General features: G+C 36.0%; 1 protein-coding gene across 4 annotated transcripts in view; it reads right to left on the bottom strand.

The window, feature by feature from the left end:
- Positions 1–15,760, bottom strand: part of Shal (potassium voltage-gated channel protein Shal) — a 98,995-nt gene extending 83,235 nt beyond the window's left edge. For all 4 annotated transcript variants that reach the window (XR_012103705.1, XR_012103706.1, XM_073089920.1 and 1 more), the window contains exon 1: positions 14,625–15,760. Coding sequence is in view for 2 of the 4 variants with exons in the window: in XM_073089920.1 (XP_072946021.1) it covers positions 14,625–15,739 (1,115 nt within the window). In the remaining 2 variants the exon portion in view is untranslated. The remainder of the gene's footprint in view (positions 1–14,624) is intronic.
- Positions 15,761–17,550: the final 1,790 nt, after the last annotated feature.

The following is a 17,550-nucleotide window of genomic DNA, read 5'->3' as shown; positions in this document are numbered from 1 at the left end:
CGGATATAACCGGTTTCGGCCGGTTATTCCCCAAGAGTTTAAGTCCGTTTTCGGCTGATGAAAAACAAACAATGCAAGAGCTTGACACAAAGCTGCCTAAAGTTTCCGCTGCGCCAAAGCTTCATCGAAGGTAAAGCGCTTGGAGCTTCGAAGTAACGAAGCTTTACTTCGTCTCTTTGAGAAGCTTAACACGAGCTTTTTAATTTTTATTAGATTTTCGCTTTTGACACTGTTTGGATCTCTGGTTAATCAATAAGATTTTAAACTATGAGGAATATTTTATTTAATAAAAGTGTATTTATTCTACGCCACTTTAATGGTGAATAAAATGGTGTTCAGAAAAACTTCATGCCTAAGAGTTCTCGATATACTTTTTTGATGGTGTAAATTCGGAAATTTTGGAAAAATCGAGCCTAATAAACATTTTTATGACATTAAAGTAGAAAACTAACATGCAGACTTGACGAAAGTAGTGTGTATAGCTACTGCCACCCATGGACATCTGTAATCAATCCTAGATAAGATTAAATTCCTAGAGGAGGTTGGAACATTTCAAATAAATATTTCACCCTTACCACATCTCTCAAAGCGGAACACAGCAGCGCCTAACACTGTTGTCAACAATAATACGGTAATAAAAACAACTATATAATTGACAGTAACTGAAACATCAGGTAGGCTTTATATCTGTTTGTGACTTGTGACATAAAAGTCCAAAATGAAGAAACAACCTTATCGATAAAAACTTTCCCTTAGCACTACCATGTTTGTCACGACTGACTAATCCGACTTTGAAACTAGTTTATATCGCTAGTAAATTTACCCCGAATATCATCCCCTATCGGTTACAAAACTACCCCTAAGAATTACCCGAAACTTTTACGTTTTATATAGATTTCATTAGTGATCCTGATGTAACAGTCGTTAAACCTTTTCTAAGGGTTGAGGGTTTAGAAATTCTACATTCGGATCAGTCAGAAAATCTTTTTTTATAAATCATTTAAGTTAAACTTTTTAAGTGAGTGAGGGTAAAAAGATAAGTGAAAATTGTTGGTCACATCATCTTTCTTAGATAATTTATTTAAGAAGTTAAACCCCTTTATTACAGTTACAGGAGCCAATATTAACGCTTGCGCTTATTGTGACACGATTAAAGTAATATTATATGATTATATATAAAATTCTCGTGTCGCAATGTTAGTTACCGTACTCCTCCGAAACGGCTCAACCGATTTTCACCATATTTTATATGCATATTCAGTAGGTCTGAGAATCGGTTACTATCTATTTTTCATACCCCTAAGTGGTAAGCGTTAACATTTTTTTATTTATATGGTAACACAACGATTGCCGGGTTAGCTAGTTTTAGTCATATTTTTCTTACTTAAATAAGAAAGATATATAAGAAAATGTTCGATTATATACCAAGTGAATATTACGAGTATAATAATAAGCCCATGGATACAGATACTTTAAAAATCAATTCTCATTTTTAAACTATCTATACCCAGTTTACCCATCTATGTCTGTACTATTTTTAACATTTTACAAAGAAAACACGCAACAGATGCTTCTCCGAAATCTTTGGAAATTCGCAAAACCTGTTACTAAGATCCCAAAAGTTAGGGTAACTCAATAAGGGATGTTTGATCGTTGGGAGGCTGCCAGGAACCCGAAAACGAGAGTAAATTTCAAATTTCGGACACCTGTAGAGTTTGGTGGAATGAAAAGACTTTTAGATTGTTAGTATTGCTTCAATACTTTAATACATTCTGGTGTTGCTAACATATATGTACTCTAAAACTATTTATCAAACAAATAATTCATTTCATTAATGTGAAGGTGGCAGAACCCTTTGTGGTGAAGGTGGTAGAACCCTTAGTGGTTCGACTCCAGCGGCACCACCGCCACACCTATTTCTGCCTATAATAGCAGTGTTAGGCGCTGCTGTGTTCCGTTTTGAAGGGTGTGGTAAGGGAGACATACTTTTCCGGGGCGTTTCAGCTTAGTTCTCAGGGGTAGCGGCGTATCTGTGGCCGACCTCAGGTAGGAATATCTAATCATATCGTGGGTTCATTACAGATGTCCTTGGGCGGCAGTAGCCACTTACCATCAGGTGGACTGTATGCTCGTAGGTGTGGCAACTTTATGTGGATTCAACGCCCGTTTTTATTGATCAATATATACTTTGCCTGCCAAAGAATGAAATTTTATAAGTTGTATTAGTTATTAAAGAATTTTCTAACGTCAATCTTTGATAGGCAAAAACTTGGATAGATTGATTATTAACAATGGGCGTAAAATTGCCTAGGAGTGTGTTATATTTGTCCCTGTAGTTCCGGGACAGAATAGCGCTAAGGTATCTCTTAGGACGGAGCCCGATGGGGCAACGCGCTATGAAGACTCCGGTTGCGTTCCTTTGGAGATCCCGGAGTCCTTTACGTAGTGCCGAGGACGGCCATCAATGTCATTTGTGTCGCTCCCACGTTATCTGGTACCTTTTGAAGCTCTCCGCTCGTTAATTAAAAAAATAGTATTAAAAAGTATTAAAAGGAGATCTCATATTGTACTTTGTGCATATCGAGACATGTGAAATGATGGATAGTATTCCCACTTTCGGCGGCTTCTATAAAAGACACCAAACATTGTATTGTAAATCTTGAACAAGGCCAAACCATCACACAACATTGTTAAACCACTCAAATACCACTGTCCCATGAATTTAAAGTTATGGCTACATATGTCCAGTGGAATGTATTTATTGGTTGGTACAGGTGCGTTTATTATTGCAAGCGTTCACAAAGTGTTTCCTCGCCGTTAAAATCGCGTTGACGCGTGCGTTTGACGCACGTTGGTCGTAAAAAATACAGTTGTGTGACCGCCGGCGATAAGCGAGGTAAATATAGCTTGCTTTTGATACAGCTAAATTTCATAAACATATAGTAACATTTTTAAAAGGAAGATTGAGATGTGTGGTCGCATTACGTTGCGTTTGTTCGATCGAATTCACGTATCATCGCCTCTGATCATTTCGCAATCGTGTTCGCTTTGAATTTGCACCGGGCACCTTATGAAAATGTCCCCCTCGGTAACAAAGAAGGGACACTCCAATATGTATCGTCTTTTCGTAATTTCAGCGCCGCACTAACCGCTTTATAAATAATAGATAATAATAATTTATTTCAGACAATATAAACAAAGATACAAAAGTATAATTGAATACAGAGATCCATATCATATTTAGCTTACAGACTAACATACATCTTTATATATATATTTCTTATGTGCGTGTGTATGTCACTGAACTCCTCCTAAACGACTGGACTGATTTTGATGAAATTTGTTGTGTGTGTTCAAAGGGACTTGAGAATGGTTTAGATTCACAATTTAGTCCGTGGGAAAATGTTTGTTAATTAATTTTTAATTCGTAAGTAGTTGTTGATTTTGGAATGTTTCACATTGAATTCGACAGCTATTTTTCATACCCCTAAGTGATAAGGGTTGTTCACCCTTAACATTTTTTTATTTATATGGCAATACAACGTTTGCCGGGTCATCTAGTATTAATATATACTTATAACTATGTTCGCGTCAAGATCGCTCACGTATAACATAGCTTAGTGAGACAGTAGCCTTATTCAAAAACATAAACGTACGATGACGTGCGTTAACAATCGCATTGCAGTTTGTGGCTTCAGTTATTATTGCTGATATTTTTGCACTCGTACCGAATTTAGTAGCGCTTAAACAGATTTACGAGCATAACTTGTATCTGGATTATGAGCTTTAAGTTTTATGTTAGTTTTCTGTCGGGAATAAAATATATCTACAATAAAATTCTCCATTCCTTGATTATATCGTTATTGTTTTAAGGCTACGTAAATTATGATTTTCAGTTACTTTTGGGTTATTACTTACTATATGTTTAAGCTTGTTTGTTTCACAATATTATCAATAAAAAATCTATCCAATACTTTGGCTGCAAAGATCGATTGCAGCCAAAGTAGATCTTTGACAGCTAGCAGCTAAAGATCTTTGACAATTTTTTCTCACTAAACGTTGTCAAATTTCAACCATTGACAGCCGAATACCCGAAACATGTAAGAACGCGGTAGAACCCTCTGTGGTCCGACTCTGTACATGACCACCACACCTATTTGTGGATAAACTAAACTAAACTAAACGCTTTCTACACTCACAGCCCAGACTAGGATTCCCTGTGTCGTGGGTGCCATGAACACACACAGACAAATACACAAATACCCAGACCCAGAAACAGAAATATAAATTCATCATTCAGATATCTGTCTGGCCGGGGATTGAACCCGGGACCCTTCGCGCGTCAGACCGGCATGGTGACCCCTCCGCCACGCGGGTCGTCATAATTATAGCGCCCCTGTGTTCTAGTTTAAAGAATGTGGTAATGCAGACATACTTATTCTAGGCGTTTCAACTTAAGTCTTCAGGAGAAGCAATGCATATGTTGTCAACTTCAGTTAGGAATCTAATCTTATCTGGGGTTGACTACAAATGTTCATGAGCGGCAATAGCCACTTACGATCAGGTAGAGTGCATGCTCATCGGCTACTTCAATATTATAAATAACGAGCTTTTGCCCGCGGCTTCGCTCGCGTTACGAAGGAAATTTTTCATCCCCTATTTTATCCCCTTGGATATCCGCTAAGAAAGGATTTTGATCAACACTACCCGTGTTGTTGATCAAAATCCTTTCTTAGCGGATGCCTACGTCATAACATCTACATGCATGCCAAATTTCAGTCCGATCCGTCCAGTGGTTAGGGCTGGGTGTTGATAGATCACTATGTCAGTCAGTCACCTTTGAGTTATATATATTTAGATAAACCTTTTTTGGACGAAACATGAAAAAACCGAAATTTTCACTAAAATTTACATTTTACTATTCTAAGGTTTTTAAAGACAAAATGACAATACTACATACTGAATACAGCGATATAAGTCATATAAAATTTCATGTTAAATCTCAAATCATATAACACATTCACACAACTTCCCTATTCATAAAATATTATTGATTTCTTAGCTATTGAATGTTTTGTCCTCTTCTAACGTAATATTTGGACTGTAAGAGAGAACAAGACAAAGCATTCAAAAGCTCAGATCCTGCTGAATAGACGGAAAAACTACAATGAACTTTTCTACGAATGTACGGTTTTACAAAAAGACAGATAAAAATCTGGAACTATTATAAAACTGTTCTTTGTTCGTTTGTTCGATTATTACGTAAAACCTACTGGTAGACTTTTGATGCGAGTTTATGTGTTTAAAACCTTATAATTACACTTAAAAATGATATAACTAAGTATATTTTATCTCAACAAATCAGAACGGAACAGAATTAATCTATACTTAAATATTATAAAGAGGTAAGATTTTATTGTTTGTTTTTTTTTGTTCATTTGTTTGTTTCTTTGTTTGCATTGAATAGGCTCCGAAACTACTGGTAATTTAAAAATAAATCAAATGTGTATCTAATACTGTTCAATAGATAGAGCCCTGTGACGGACGGACAAACAGACAGCGGTGGATTGCGTCTGATATTAATAAGCAATCATGCAATTTTACCTACCAACAATCGTAATTTGAGCATCTCATCTCAAACTGAAATTGTCAAATGTCTATCTTTGGTTGAACATTAGATAGATTGATTATTAATAACGGACTTTAGAAATAGAGTTAAATTTTGACCCTTTGTATACAGAACCCTAAAAAGACGTGATAATTGATTAGTAGTACCCACATAGATAAGTATAGATATCTCACCGCCTTGTAATTGAAGGAAGCCATTAAATAATGACAGCCATTAAACGGCTGACAATTCTGTCAGCCGTTTAATGGCTGTCATGGTGTAATTTACGCGGAATAATGCCGACATGCGCAGTAAAGACACGAAATCGAAGAAAAAGTGCAAAGAAATGTCGTTTCATTCGTAAATGATCTAAAAACTACATTTTTTTTAATATTTCTCATACACGAAAATAATTGACAGTGACAATTGTCAAAAGGTTACATTTTCTTGTTAGGAGCGAGTACTCTTTACTAATCTATGAGTACCCGCTACAATTTTAGATATTGGCCACCACGCTAACAAAATCTCGGGAACAAACTAGCATTCCTTATATTTCCATTCGTCCAATCATAAGCCATTTTACCTTCACAAAATGTAATTCTACAGTTCAGAGTACGCATTACTGAAAAATTGGCAAGCTTAATCAAGGGCAAAATGCTATTTCAGATTAATTCAGGCCATAAAATTAAACAGGTTTCCAATATCTAGCCGAAGTTGGCATACTTTCAGATTTCAGTGATAACCTGGCTCTTACTTCAAGTTCATACGCCAGTATCAGCAGTTTTTCTTGATATATCACGCGATAAATAAGTTTTAAGTCTATTCTATTTTATTATGTTGTCTATTGAAATACATAAAATTTGAGTCTGTTTGTTATATATGTCTATATATGTCTGTCTTTTTTCTTTTTTGTAATATATGCACATATGTTTGAACACCAGTAGTTGGAGTAAAAATACTAATTATTACCATGTTTGTCTGTCTGTCTTTTTAACTTTTTTATAATATAAGAGTAGCAGACGAGCATGCAGTCCACCTGATGGTAAGTGGCCACTGTCGCCCAGGGACATCTGTAATCAACGCCAGACTATATTGCTACCTGAGCTCGGTCACAGATGTGCCCTTTGAGAACAAAGCTGGAATGCTTCGGAAAAGTCTTATCACACCCTTTAAACCAGAATACAGCAGCGCTTAACATTGCTGTTATGACGCAGAAATGGTGGTACCGCCGGAGTCGAACCACAAGGGTTCTTCAAACCCACTTACGATTAGTTGGAAACGCGCAACTAAATAATGATTAACGACAATATATTCATTAATACATTAACTATTCATTAGGCATGTGATATTAATTTCAAACTGACGTATAAGACCATTAATTCACATAATTGATGGTTACTCTGATAAATGATAACCGGAAATGGATATACATGTCTTTACTATGTAGCTATGATGATTCAGTTTGGGAATTAGAATTAATTTTAAAGTTGTAGGTCTTCGGTGTCCTTGTAGTCCCGGGGCTAGAATCGGCTACGGTATCCCCTGTCGTAAGAGACGACTAAAATGGGGCTTCCAGGGTTGCGGACGGTCAGAGATAGAGAATCCCAGAGTTCTCCAATAAGCATTCAGGACGGCGACATGGGTATTTCAGTGTGGTAAAAATCCCACATAACCCGGCGCTGCTCCTACGGCGTCGGGTATCTTTTGAAGGTTTCCCTCTCGTAAAGAAAAAAAAACGGTGTTTCTTCAGACAACAGATGAATTTTCCATTTTCTTACTATTGACATTAAAATATCGAGTATTTTTGGTCAGTCTTAATCATGTGTTCGTATCGCATCAATCATGTAACCGTAATAGATAGACACTTGAAATTTTTAAAGAGCCTTTATAATGATGGCCGCTGTCTATTACCTAGTATCTATTTTATATATTTATATGTAAACGATAAGGCAGACAGGCTACCTGAAGGAAAGCAGTCACCGTCGCCCATGGACATTTGCAACACCAGAGGAGTCGCCAATGCATCACCGGCTTTAGAGGAGAGCTGTTTTTACACCTTTTTTGAAGAGTGAATGTCATAGCACTCCGGGAATACCTCAGGGTACCTTCTGATACTCTGATACCTTCGATATATTGATCGATATATTGGTTTCGATGTTCAATAAGTCTCGGGTACAAGTCATAGTTGTAAGCTGAAACTAAACCTTAATTGCAGTAAGGAAGTTAGCTCCGTAGCTCAACATTTAGTGCAGTTTGAACCAGATACACCATCCGGCTGAAACTGGGTCAAACTAGTTTGTTCTCAAAATAAGGTTTAGCATACCCTGAATATATGTTCAAAACAAGTCAAATAAAGAGCTCGAAAATTTGAAACTAAATTACTTTCGTACTTTTAATCTAGAATTCTTTTGAGTTTGAACGTAAATTTTAATTTAAAGTTTCGTCAAAGATAAGCACTGGAGCTTTCTTAGTTGAAATGGTTTTGAAAGAATTAATAATTATGTCGACGAAATTTGAAACCTACATAGCCTCAGGGTTTTGTATAAGTCTTAAAAATATTCTACAAAGTTAAGTAACGTTGGGAGCGTTTGGATGTCGGATGGGTGACCGCTGGTGGCTTTGCATGAACGCTTCAAAATGATTAATCAATACTAACATCGTCAACAATACCGACGTTGATAGAATTAAAACCACTCAAAAATATTCAAGGTTTTCTCTATTGCCCCATAACTGGGCATAAGCCTTTTCTATGGTTATATAATACAATTTCTGATAATATTGAAGATAAACAGCTTGGAACTGATCAATAACAAAATCGTTAGTTAATTAAGAAAATGTTAAAATGTAGCATATCTTGCTGAACAAACTTCTTTTTTAGATAAATGGAAAACAAGATACTGGAGCTATTGCTTTATTTATTACATGTAAAAAATGTTAGCATTTTTAAAAAAAGAAAAAATATATAAATTATTTTACATAATAAGTAGAAGTAGAAGATAAAAGAAGTAGAAGATAAAAGAAGTAGAAGATATATTTTAAAATGTATGTTGAGTACTTCTGGCAAATGACAAAAAATGTTTAAATTTTCAGCTACAGACAGACGTCAATTTAATTTAAACATAAGTAAAAATACGTTCAAATATTATTTAAGGAATATTTTAATAGTAGAAGGTTTGAACGAGAAAGTCATCTCTCCTCCGGCCATAAAACTAAATGTTTGGGAAAATTCCCGAGTTTCCGACGCTGTTTAGTTATTCAAATTCTTGGAGGACATTTATTTTGTTTGTGAACTCATTAAGAAACAAATAACCGTTTCCATTTAAATAACTATTCTGTATATAACTCGTGGATATAGTTATAAAGTTTGGGGTAACTACTTTGGAGTATTGGAGTAGTTTGGGATATATTTTTAAGAAAGTTTACATATAATTGGATATATACTCAATAGAAATAAAAATATATTGTCAACTACGTTATAACTTCCCGAAAATATTTCATTGTTATTTTTGCTATGAAGATATAAGTTAGGTTTATTTTTTGTAAAACAACTACTGAATTTAAAAAAAATTGTATTAAAAAACTTTTGTATACTTCCCATCCGTAAACTAAACATCTTGTAAACACTTTATCATTAAACGTCAAATCAAAAATTTCATTGTTAGCCACACAAAAAAACAGCCCTTACCTCACCATCCATATTAATTTGAGAACCATCCGACCACTCAACCATTAGCACGACATATCCAAATCTTCATGTCACATTATAATCGATCAAAACACTTAACAATATGGGTCAATGTCTTCACTCGCGTCACGAAACCAAGGTTCGATTCCGGATTACACATACCTGTTTATATTGTGGTGTTACGCAAGCGTTGAATGAATGGAGTTTTAATTTTTTATGTTTGTTTTAACTTTATGTGAATGAAGTACATAAACAGAATATATAAATGTAAATAAATTAAATTAAATTATCAGTGATTTTATGCTAAATGATGAGTATCATGCTTTGGCATACAATCTCATCTTTGTCTATTAGTTTTTATGTACCAAAATTGAATTTGGAGAGCAACATAAGTTACTCTTATACGTGCACTGCGGAAAATACATATGTTTTTTAAGAAACCTATAAATAGAACAGACGAATTATAACCATGACTGTTATAACATAAGTGTCGATGGTATCGCCGTTTACAAATAACTCTTTTTACACCTTTATTTTTAAACCCCTACCATAGAGTAAGGAATACTGCAAGAAAATCGTACATAACCATGGTACATACAAGAAAATATTAACGCAAATCGTGTTTTGATCATACACAAGAGAAGATCCTAAAAAGACTAAACTCAGTTTAATAAATTATTTTCAACCGACTTCAAAAAAGGAGGAGGTTTCTCGATTCGACCATATACATATATGTTTTTTAAATACATTTATTAAACTGGAAATCAACCTGGAACTCTGCGTGGTATCAAACAAGTGATTTATATAAACTTCTTGAGCATGAATAAAAATCACTGCATTAAAAAAAAAAGACTTCGCATATTATTAAAACTCATGTGTTTATTCAATCAACAAACATTAAATTTAACGTTTCGAATGTCTTATGTTTATTATTTTTTAAACGAACAACCCAAAATATGACATCAAGTGTTAAATATCTGTCACCGAACTAATCTAACTTTTTCATTCAAATAACTTTAGCCAAATAGCATTGTTATATTTATTTTTCGAAAACAAAACACTTTTTCGTTGGCATCAAATTGGATTACCGTTTCCATATATTTACGTCACGCTTCGAAAGATTTTATCAGTTTTGACTAGAAGAACGGTTCTTTGTAATGGAAAAAAAGAAAGAAACAACATAATAAAACAATCGGACATGGAAAGTGCCGAAAAGACGGAAAACTTATATACAACAATGTGGTATTTCGAAGATGCTAGAACGGAGAACCCTGTGTGGTGTGACTCAGGCGACACCACTGTTTCACCTATTTCTACCTAATAAAAGCAGAGTTACGCGCTTCCATATTCTGCTTTGAAGGATGTTGTAAGGGAGACATACTTTTTCGAGGCGTTCCAGCTTATTCCTCAGGGGTAGTGGCGCATCTGTGGTCAACCTCAGGTAGGAATATAATCTTATATGTCCTGTGATATCACAAATGAAGATATAGACTTATCGGGTAGACTTTAGTCACATTGACCGTACCCATTCGCATATGTCACCACATATGTCATATATCACCTCAGTTTCATCAAACTGAAGTGATAATTGAATCCTATCTGAGATGGATTACAGATGTCCATGGAGGACAGTGGCTTACAATCAACTGCACTGCAAGCTCATTTACTACTTCTATAGTAAATAAATATTTCATCGCCTCTCGCTCACCCTTTCGCAGTGTGACAAAGACAAAACGACTATCAAACGTTAGAAATAGCGTAGAAGAGGCGTCTATGAGTCTGTCATTCTAATAGTGTGACCCAGAAAGCATATTATTATAGCTTTTGACCGTGATTCGAGCATTAAATAGTATATATGTTTATACTTTTATATTGTTATTTACTATAAAAGATACATTGATACATCAGTTACACTTTCTACTGATGTTTTCATCAGAACTTGTGTTTCTTTGTGTGAAATTGTGAAATGTGCGACATAGGATGTGTGTCGTATATTTATTGATCTCGTAGGAGAATTTTGCATCATTACTACACCATTTCACTACACGTTGCTGTCATATGAAGTCTTTAGGTAATGCTAAGAGATACTTACATGAGGCATTCCAAATTACATCTCACAAGTAGCAAAGCAGATATTGCTGATCTACGCTAATATTATAAAGAGGAAAACTTTGTTTGTTTGTTTGGTTGTAATGAATAGCATGAAAACTACTGGACCGATTTTAAAAATTCTTCCACCATTTGAAAGCTACATTATCTACGAGTAACATAGGCTATATTTTATATGATATATATCTAATAAATATATTTTGAGGCGGTACAAAGTTTGCCGGGTCAGCTAGTCTTAGATAAAAAATTAATCTTGTTTTTAATTATCAATCTAAGTGATCTTGCCTACCAAAGGTCGAAATTTAACAATGTTTGGTGTGCTAAAGTTATCACAATTAGTGGATCTTTGTAGGCAAAGCAAAGGATAGATTGAATATAAATAAGGGTCGTTGGGGTTTATTACACATCCATGGGCAGCAGTGACCACTTATTTACCACTCTGATATCATAAAAAGACCATCAAGAGTAACCTTCATAACATGATACAAAAAATGGTTCAAAATTATAAAGTATTCCTGTAATTTTATTTGCACTATCTTCTTATTAGAAGTAATCTTATATTTTTAATAAAAATCCTCAGGAAGACCATTAAAACTAACCACCGTCGTAGTCTGATAAGAATACAGCCTACGCTTCCGTGCACGTAATCTACGAAGCCTACGCGCTACGGTGCTACGGAGCTACGTAAGTTAAGCTACGGAAATTGAACATATGGTAATCTGGAGAAACATATGTAGTATTATTTAAATAAAAAACGGCTTAGCACGAGGGGAGCTCTGCTACTTCACTTCTGGTGAGTTCCGCAGTGGAGATAATTGTTCAAGATTAAATTTTAAGGTTAATTTAATATTACTAATTTAATATTAAATATGCATATCGTTCAATCGGCCTCATTTTTGAGGGTTGTATTTCATAGTATTTTCTCAAAAATACCTTGAATAAACACACTTCTTCTTTAAAGCGAATATCTAATACTCAAAATATATAAAAAAAAATGTTTTAACTTATTCAAATCAATTTTCATTTACAATTTTTACTTAGTTTTATTATTTTGCCTTTTTCAGAATTATTCATACACACTTTTTTGCGAATTAAATATCATATATCTTACAGTCATTCATTCCACAAATATACATTTTATGAGACCATTTAACTTGTCTCCTCTTAACGGCACTTAACATTATATGCCGTGTCACCTTTAAACCTGAGCGTAGCAACACAATACCCTTTGTTATAAGACAAAAAGAGGCGTGGAGTCGTTTTTCAAAAGATAAGACATTCACTAGAGAAATATTACAAAAATAAAAATCCGACTGCTATAAATATGTAGTTTCACACACAATTTGGATGAATGCACGACATCTCATATCTTAAAATCTGTCAATCCATTTTTAGGGCGTGCCAAAGAATGAGACAAGCATACATACAAATGCTCGAAAAACATAGCACTCGGGTAATAGCACAAAAAGAGGCATGGAGTCGTTTTTCAAAAATTAATACATTCAAAATCAGAACATAAATCCTCAAAGAGAAACAAAGGTGCTAGGTAGACCCTAAAAGGGTATTAATTACTCATACTATATTTCAAAGACCCTTTATCAATGTCAACCGCTGGCAGGGTCCGACCCAGGGTCTCAGTCAATATAAGGGTTAAAGATACCTTTATATTATTTTGCGTAAATGCGTAAAATATATTTAAGGGTTGGAGTTACGTAGGATATAAAATGGTTTTGTTTTCTATTAGAATAAATCGCATAGTACTATCACCGTACCAATTACATAAGGAAACGGTTCCGGCTTCGATTTCCGGCCAATAAACCTTCGAATTAAAATTTCAGTTCAAAAGAAAAGAAAAAAAATTGAAATTCATTATTTAAATCTATTATGATATCTTTGACAGTTCCAGAGTTGAACCTTGTGACTGTCGGACAGACATCGCAAACTTAGTAATAAAGCTCCGTTTTTATCCATCAAGTAAGTAATTTCCTGCTGCACATTCTCCTCATCCACCCAGGGTTGAGGTTAGAGGTGATGCAATATTTTTTTTTTTTAAATAAATAAACAAATAATAAGTACGGAACCCTAAAACGTAATAATACGATGGGTTCATATTTTTGACGTTTCATCTTCAGTAGTTCATACGATTTTGGCAAAGCTCCATAGTTCAGGAAGTTCGCCACTCAAGATGACGCGGAACAATTCCATCGTATATAAACAAATAAAATTGTAATGTCTATGTGTTTTCGAAACTTTCTATGCTTATAGGGTACCTAAAGAACAAAAACTTAAAGCTCATATTATTTTTTACATCCCCTATTTAGATATCGAAAAACGTTTTCTGAGAATACTATGAAAATTTTGTATTTTTTTTTATAAATGTATATAACTAAAACTAGTGAAGAGAGGATCTTAGCCTATAGACATTTGAGCTACCAAAGAAGCTATCAAGCCCTTTGAAGGTCTTTGGGTTCCTGAGTAAACATTTAAAACCTAATCAAGGGTTTGCTCAAGCGGCGTCGCGAATTTGCAAATATTACCTAGACAAATGTTAGGATAAAAATACTTTCATCGAAGTATTTAAAATTATGTCTATATTCAGTCATAACATAATTATATTTAAAACAATAGATCTCTACGGATCTTTTGTTCTTAATATATTTTTTTATATTAGTATGAAAGAAGCTTCCGTAATATAGTTATTACGAAAGCTTTGTGTATATAATAATTATTGCTTCCTTTCTAAAATATTTGATGTAAAAAATCATGATACTGTTTCTACTAAAGAGTACAAAGAAATACAAAGACACATCAGCTGTCTACAATCGATCCTAATTAGGCCCTATTAAACAAAATTAGAGCTTACACACCGTAATTAAGCAGGTCGTTAAGCCATCCACCTGGTTTAAATCAATTCCGTTCATTACCATACGCCTAGCCTGTTGACCCAATTTTATGTTTATATGTGATTAAAATACCACCCTGTGAGCCTTAAAAAGGCACTACGGTTTCGTTTTAATTGCTTTACGAGTTTTACGACCCTCGCTACAGTTTTACAAAAAAAACGAAACGTTTCAACATCTATATTTCATCGCTTAAGCCCTTTATGGAGGGAATGTTTGACGCCATGACAGCTATTTACCCGCTTCAATTTTTAATGGCGTCGACAGGTGTCAGCGCGTTCGAGTAAAAGTTACGCCAATTGTAAATTGAACAAAGACTCACCCGAGTGTCGTCATTGTCACGATGGTGTACCAGAAGGCGGCAGGAATGGACGTGAAGTTCGTGTCTTGTTCGTTCTTCTCAGCGTAGAACATAACTGTGGCGAAGATGATAATAGCCATGGCGAGGGAGAACACCAAGAAACCCAGTTCACTTGCGCAAGACTTGAGCGTGTACCCGAGGATCCGGAGCCCCTGGGAGTGGCGCGAGAACTTGAAGATACGAAACACTCTGAACACTCGCAAGGTCACGAACGCCCCGGAGACATCATCGTTGTCTGTGATCCCCAATCCAATGTAGTAAGGTAAAATCGCCACAACATCTATGATCGACATGACGGATCTCACAAATTTGCAACGGTCCGGCGCTGCGAACAATCGGAGCAAGTATTCCGCTGTAAATATCATCACACAAGCTGTATCCAAGCAGAAGAATACGATCTTGTACCGTTCGCCACAGGGCAGTGTTCCAGCGCGACCTGGTCTGTGCCCGCACGGGACAGTCTCAACAACGTTGGCCATCACGGATACCGCGATGAAAAAGCCAGTTACATAGTAAAATACTAGAGCAGCAGTCGATGTATGGGGGTTTTCGAACGCCCGCCACATCTTCTGCCTTAAATCTGTAAGCTGAGGCAGGCTCTGGTCACCTGCCTCGCTGAGCTTATCGTCCATAAGCCGCTCAGCATTCTCCCTCTTCCTATCCCTATAATCCTCATAACAACAATCTCCTATCACGTCTGGTAGTATCCCAAAAAAGGCGAGCTCCTCATCGTACCCTGTGAGACACTCATGTTTTGGGTAGTGGAGCTTGCCAGTTCTGTAGTAGTTGAGTATGTGTCTGAAGATGTCTGGGTCTCTATCGAAGAAGTACTCTCTGCTGTCCTCATCATAGAAGAACTCGCGTTCAGAGGAGCCGAGGAGGGAGTCAGGGTATTTTTCGAGGGTATTTCTCCAGGTTTCGAACCGTCGTCCGGAGACATTGATGAGGAGTTTTTCGTCCTCAGCACGTCGTCGGTCTTTCGGGACCGGTGGCGGGGGAAGCGGATGGGTGGCTATGGGGACCCAGCCGATGGCGGCGGCGCGCGCGAACGGGAGCCATGCGGCGACGGACGCCATCACGTGCTGTCGGCGCCACCGTCGCCGCTCTACTGAAGTCCCCCCGCGTGGCGCTATTTCGAGCAGCCCGCCCAGATGTAACGCGTGTTGCCAGTATTGAAACCAAAATAGCCCGCCGATAACCATATGATGCACTTTATCATAATTGTCCTATTGTTTCAGAATTGTTTTAAGGAAACCCATACCTTACACATTCTAAACATATGAGAAGCTTTATATTTGTTTCGCAATTTATGATTTCTCGCGATTTATAGATATTCTAATGCCAATGAAAATACGTACTCGTATTGATCATCGTAGTAACTATAGCTTTTATTATTTTTTTTTTCAAATAACACATCCTTCCTCGCTAAAACTTACAAAGTACGTTACAAATATTTCCCTTGTTGTAATATTTTTTCCAATATAAACAGAGTGTCCACGATCTAGCAACCCGATCCCGGGACCGAAAGCCTTACGCATGCGCGAAACGTGACGTCACAGTCTAATAAATTGATTTTCAGCTACCTGTCCCTCTCTCACACCCGGGATCTCCCAGCGCGCCATCTACCTTGCACACCTTTAGGCTCCGGTGACCTTTTGTATATTTTTCGCTGCTCTAAAGAGTTTTTAAGGCTTTTGTCTTGGGAAGTGAAAAGGCTTAAGACTGAAGGCACTCTTATTGCATAAATGTGCCTCTGTTTTCTTAGGCGTTTACGTAAATGGGTCGTTGTGGGGTAATGACATTAGATGCAACGATTGAAGATTACACGCGATTTGTGATTGAGATGGTTAGCGTTTCGTGTTGGAGAACCTAATCATTAGAGGTGATAAGTTTTACGCGATATCGCGCTCTTCATGAATAGCTATTTGAATTTGTAAAATGTATTTTTTTTTCTTAATAAAAATAATGAATGTGTATACATTTTTATTATAACACAAAGGCATCGACAGCGTAGCTTTAAATAAATTTGTTTTAAAATTAGTGCATAGATTATTTTTTCGAATCAATTAATAAGGAATCAATTTTAACATATTGATTTGAATTTCTGACAAATACGCTTCGAGTTTCAATAAAATTGTATTTTTAAATCCTTCGTCTGTTTAGCTGCAGCGAGACCCATGACTAGCTGTGGAACAAAAAAATAGTTTAAGCCACATTTTAATTAATTCGTAACATATCTATAAATTGGAAAAGCGCGCCATACAATATATTATTATTTTTAACTAATGTCATTTCAGAAAGTTTCTACATCTTATATTAGAAAGGGTGTTTCTTATAAACTCTACCGAAATACAGCAATGCCGATGATTTTCATGATATATATTTAAAGTATATCATGCAAATATTTTAAAATTAAGGTAGACATAGTATTAACCGACTTCAAAAAAGGAGGTTCTTTATAAGACCGTTATGTATGTATGTATGTATGTATGTAAACTTGTATGCCCGCGATGTTCTTAGAAATTACTGATCCAATTTCGATGAAGTTTTGGCTGTATTAGTGTATTTTTAGTGTGTAGTATTTGGTAGGAGTTACTTTATATATTTTTATATAATAGAGGAATAGCAGACGAGCATGCAGTCCACCTGATGGTAAGTGTCTACTGCCGCCCATGGACATATGTAATCAACCCCGGATAGGATGACATACTGTTATCGGAGGTCGGCCACAGATGCCAGATACCTCTGAGGATTAAGCTGGAATGCCTCGGAAAAGTATGTCTTACCTTCCTTCAAACCCGAACACAGCAGCGCTTAACTGCTGTTATGAGGCAGAAATAGGTGTACCGGTGGTACCGCCTGAGTCGAACCACAATGGGTTCTACCA

The sequence above is a fragment of the Epargyreus clarus genome, unplaced genomic scaffold (assembly GCF_041222505.1).
Source record: "Epargyreus clarus isolate Ecla_fem2 unplaced genomic scaffold, WU_Ecla_fem_2.2 ptg000031l, whole genome shotgun sequence".
NCBI lineage: Eukaryota > Metazoa > Arthropoda > Insecta > Lepidoptera > Hesperiidae > Epargyreus > Epargyreus clarus.
Note: the sequence above shows the minus strand (reverse complement) of the source record. Positions and strands in the feature narration are given on the sequence as shown.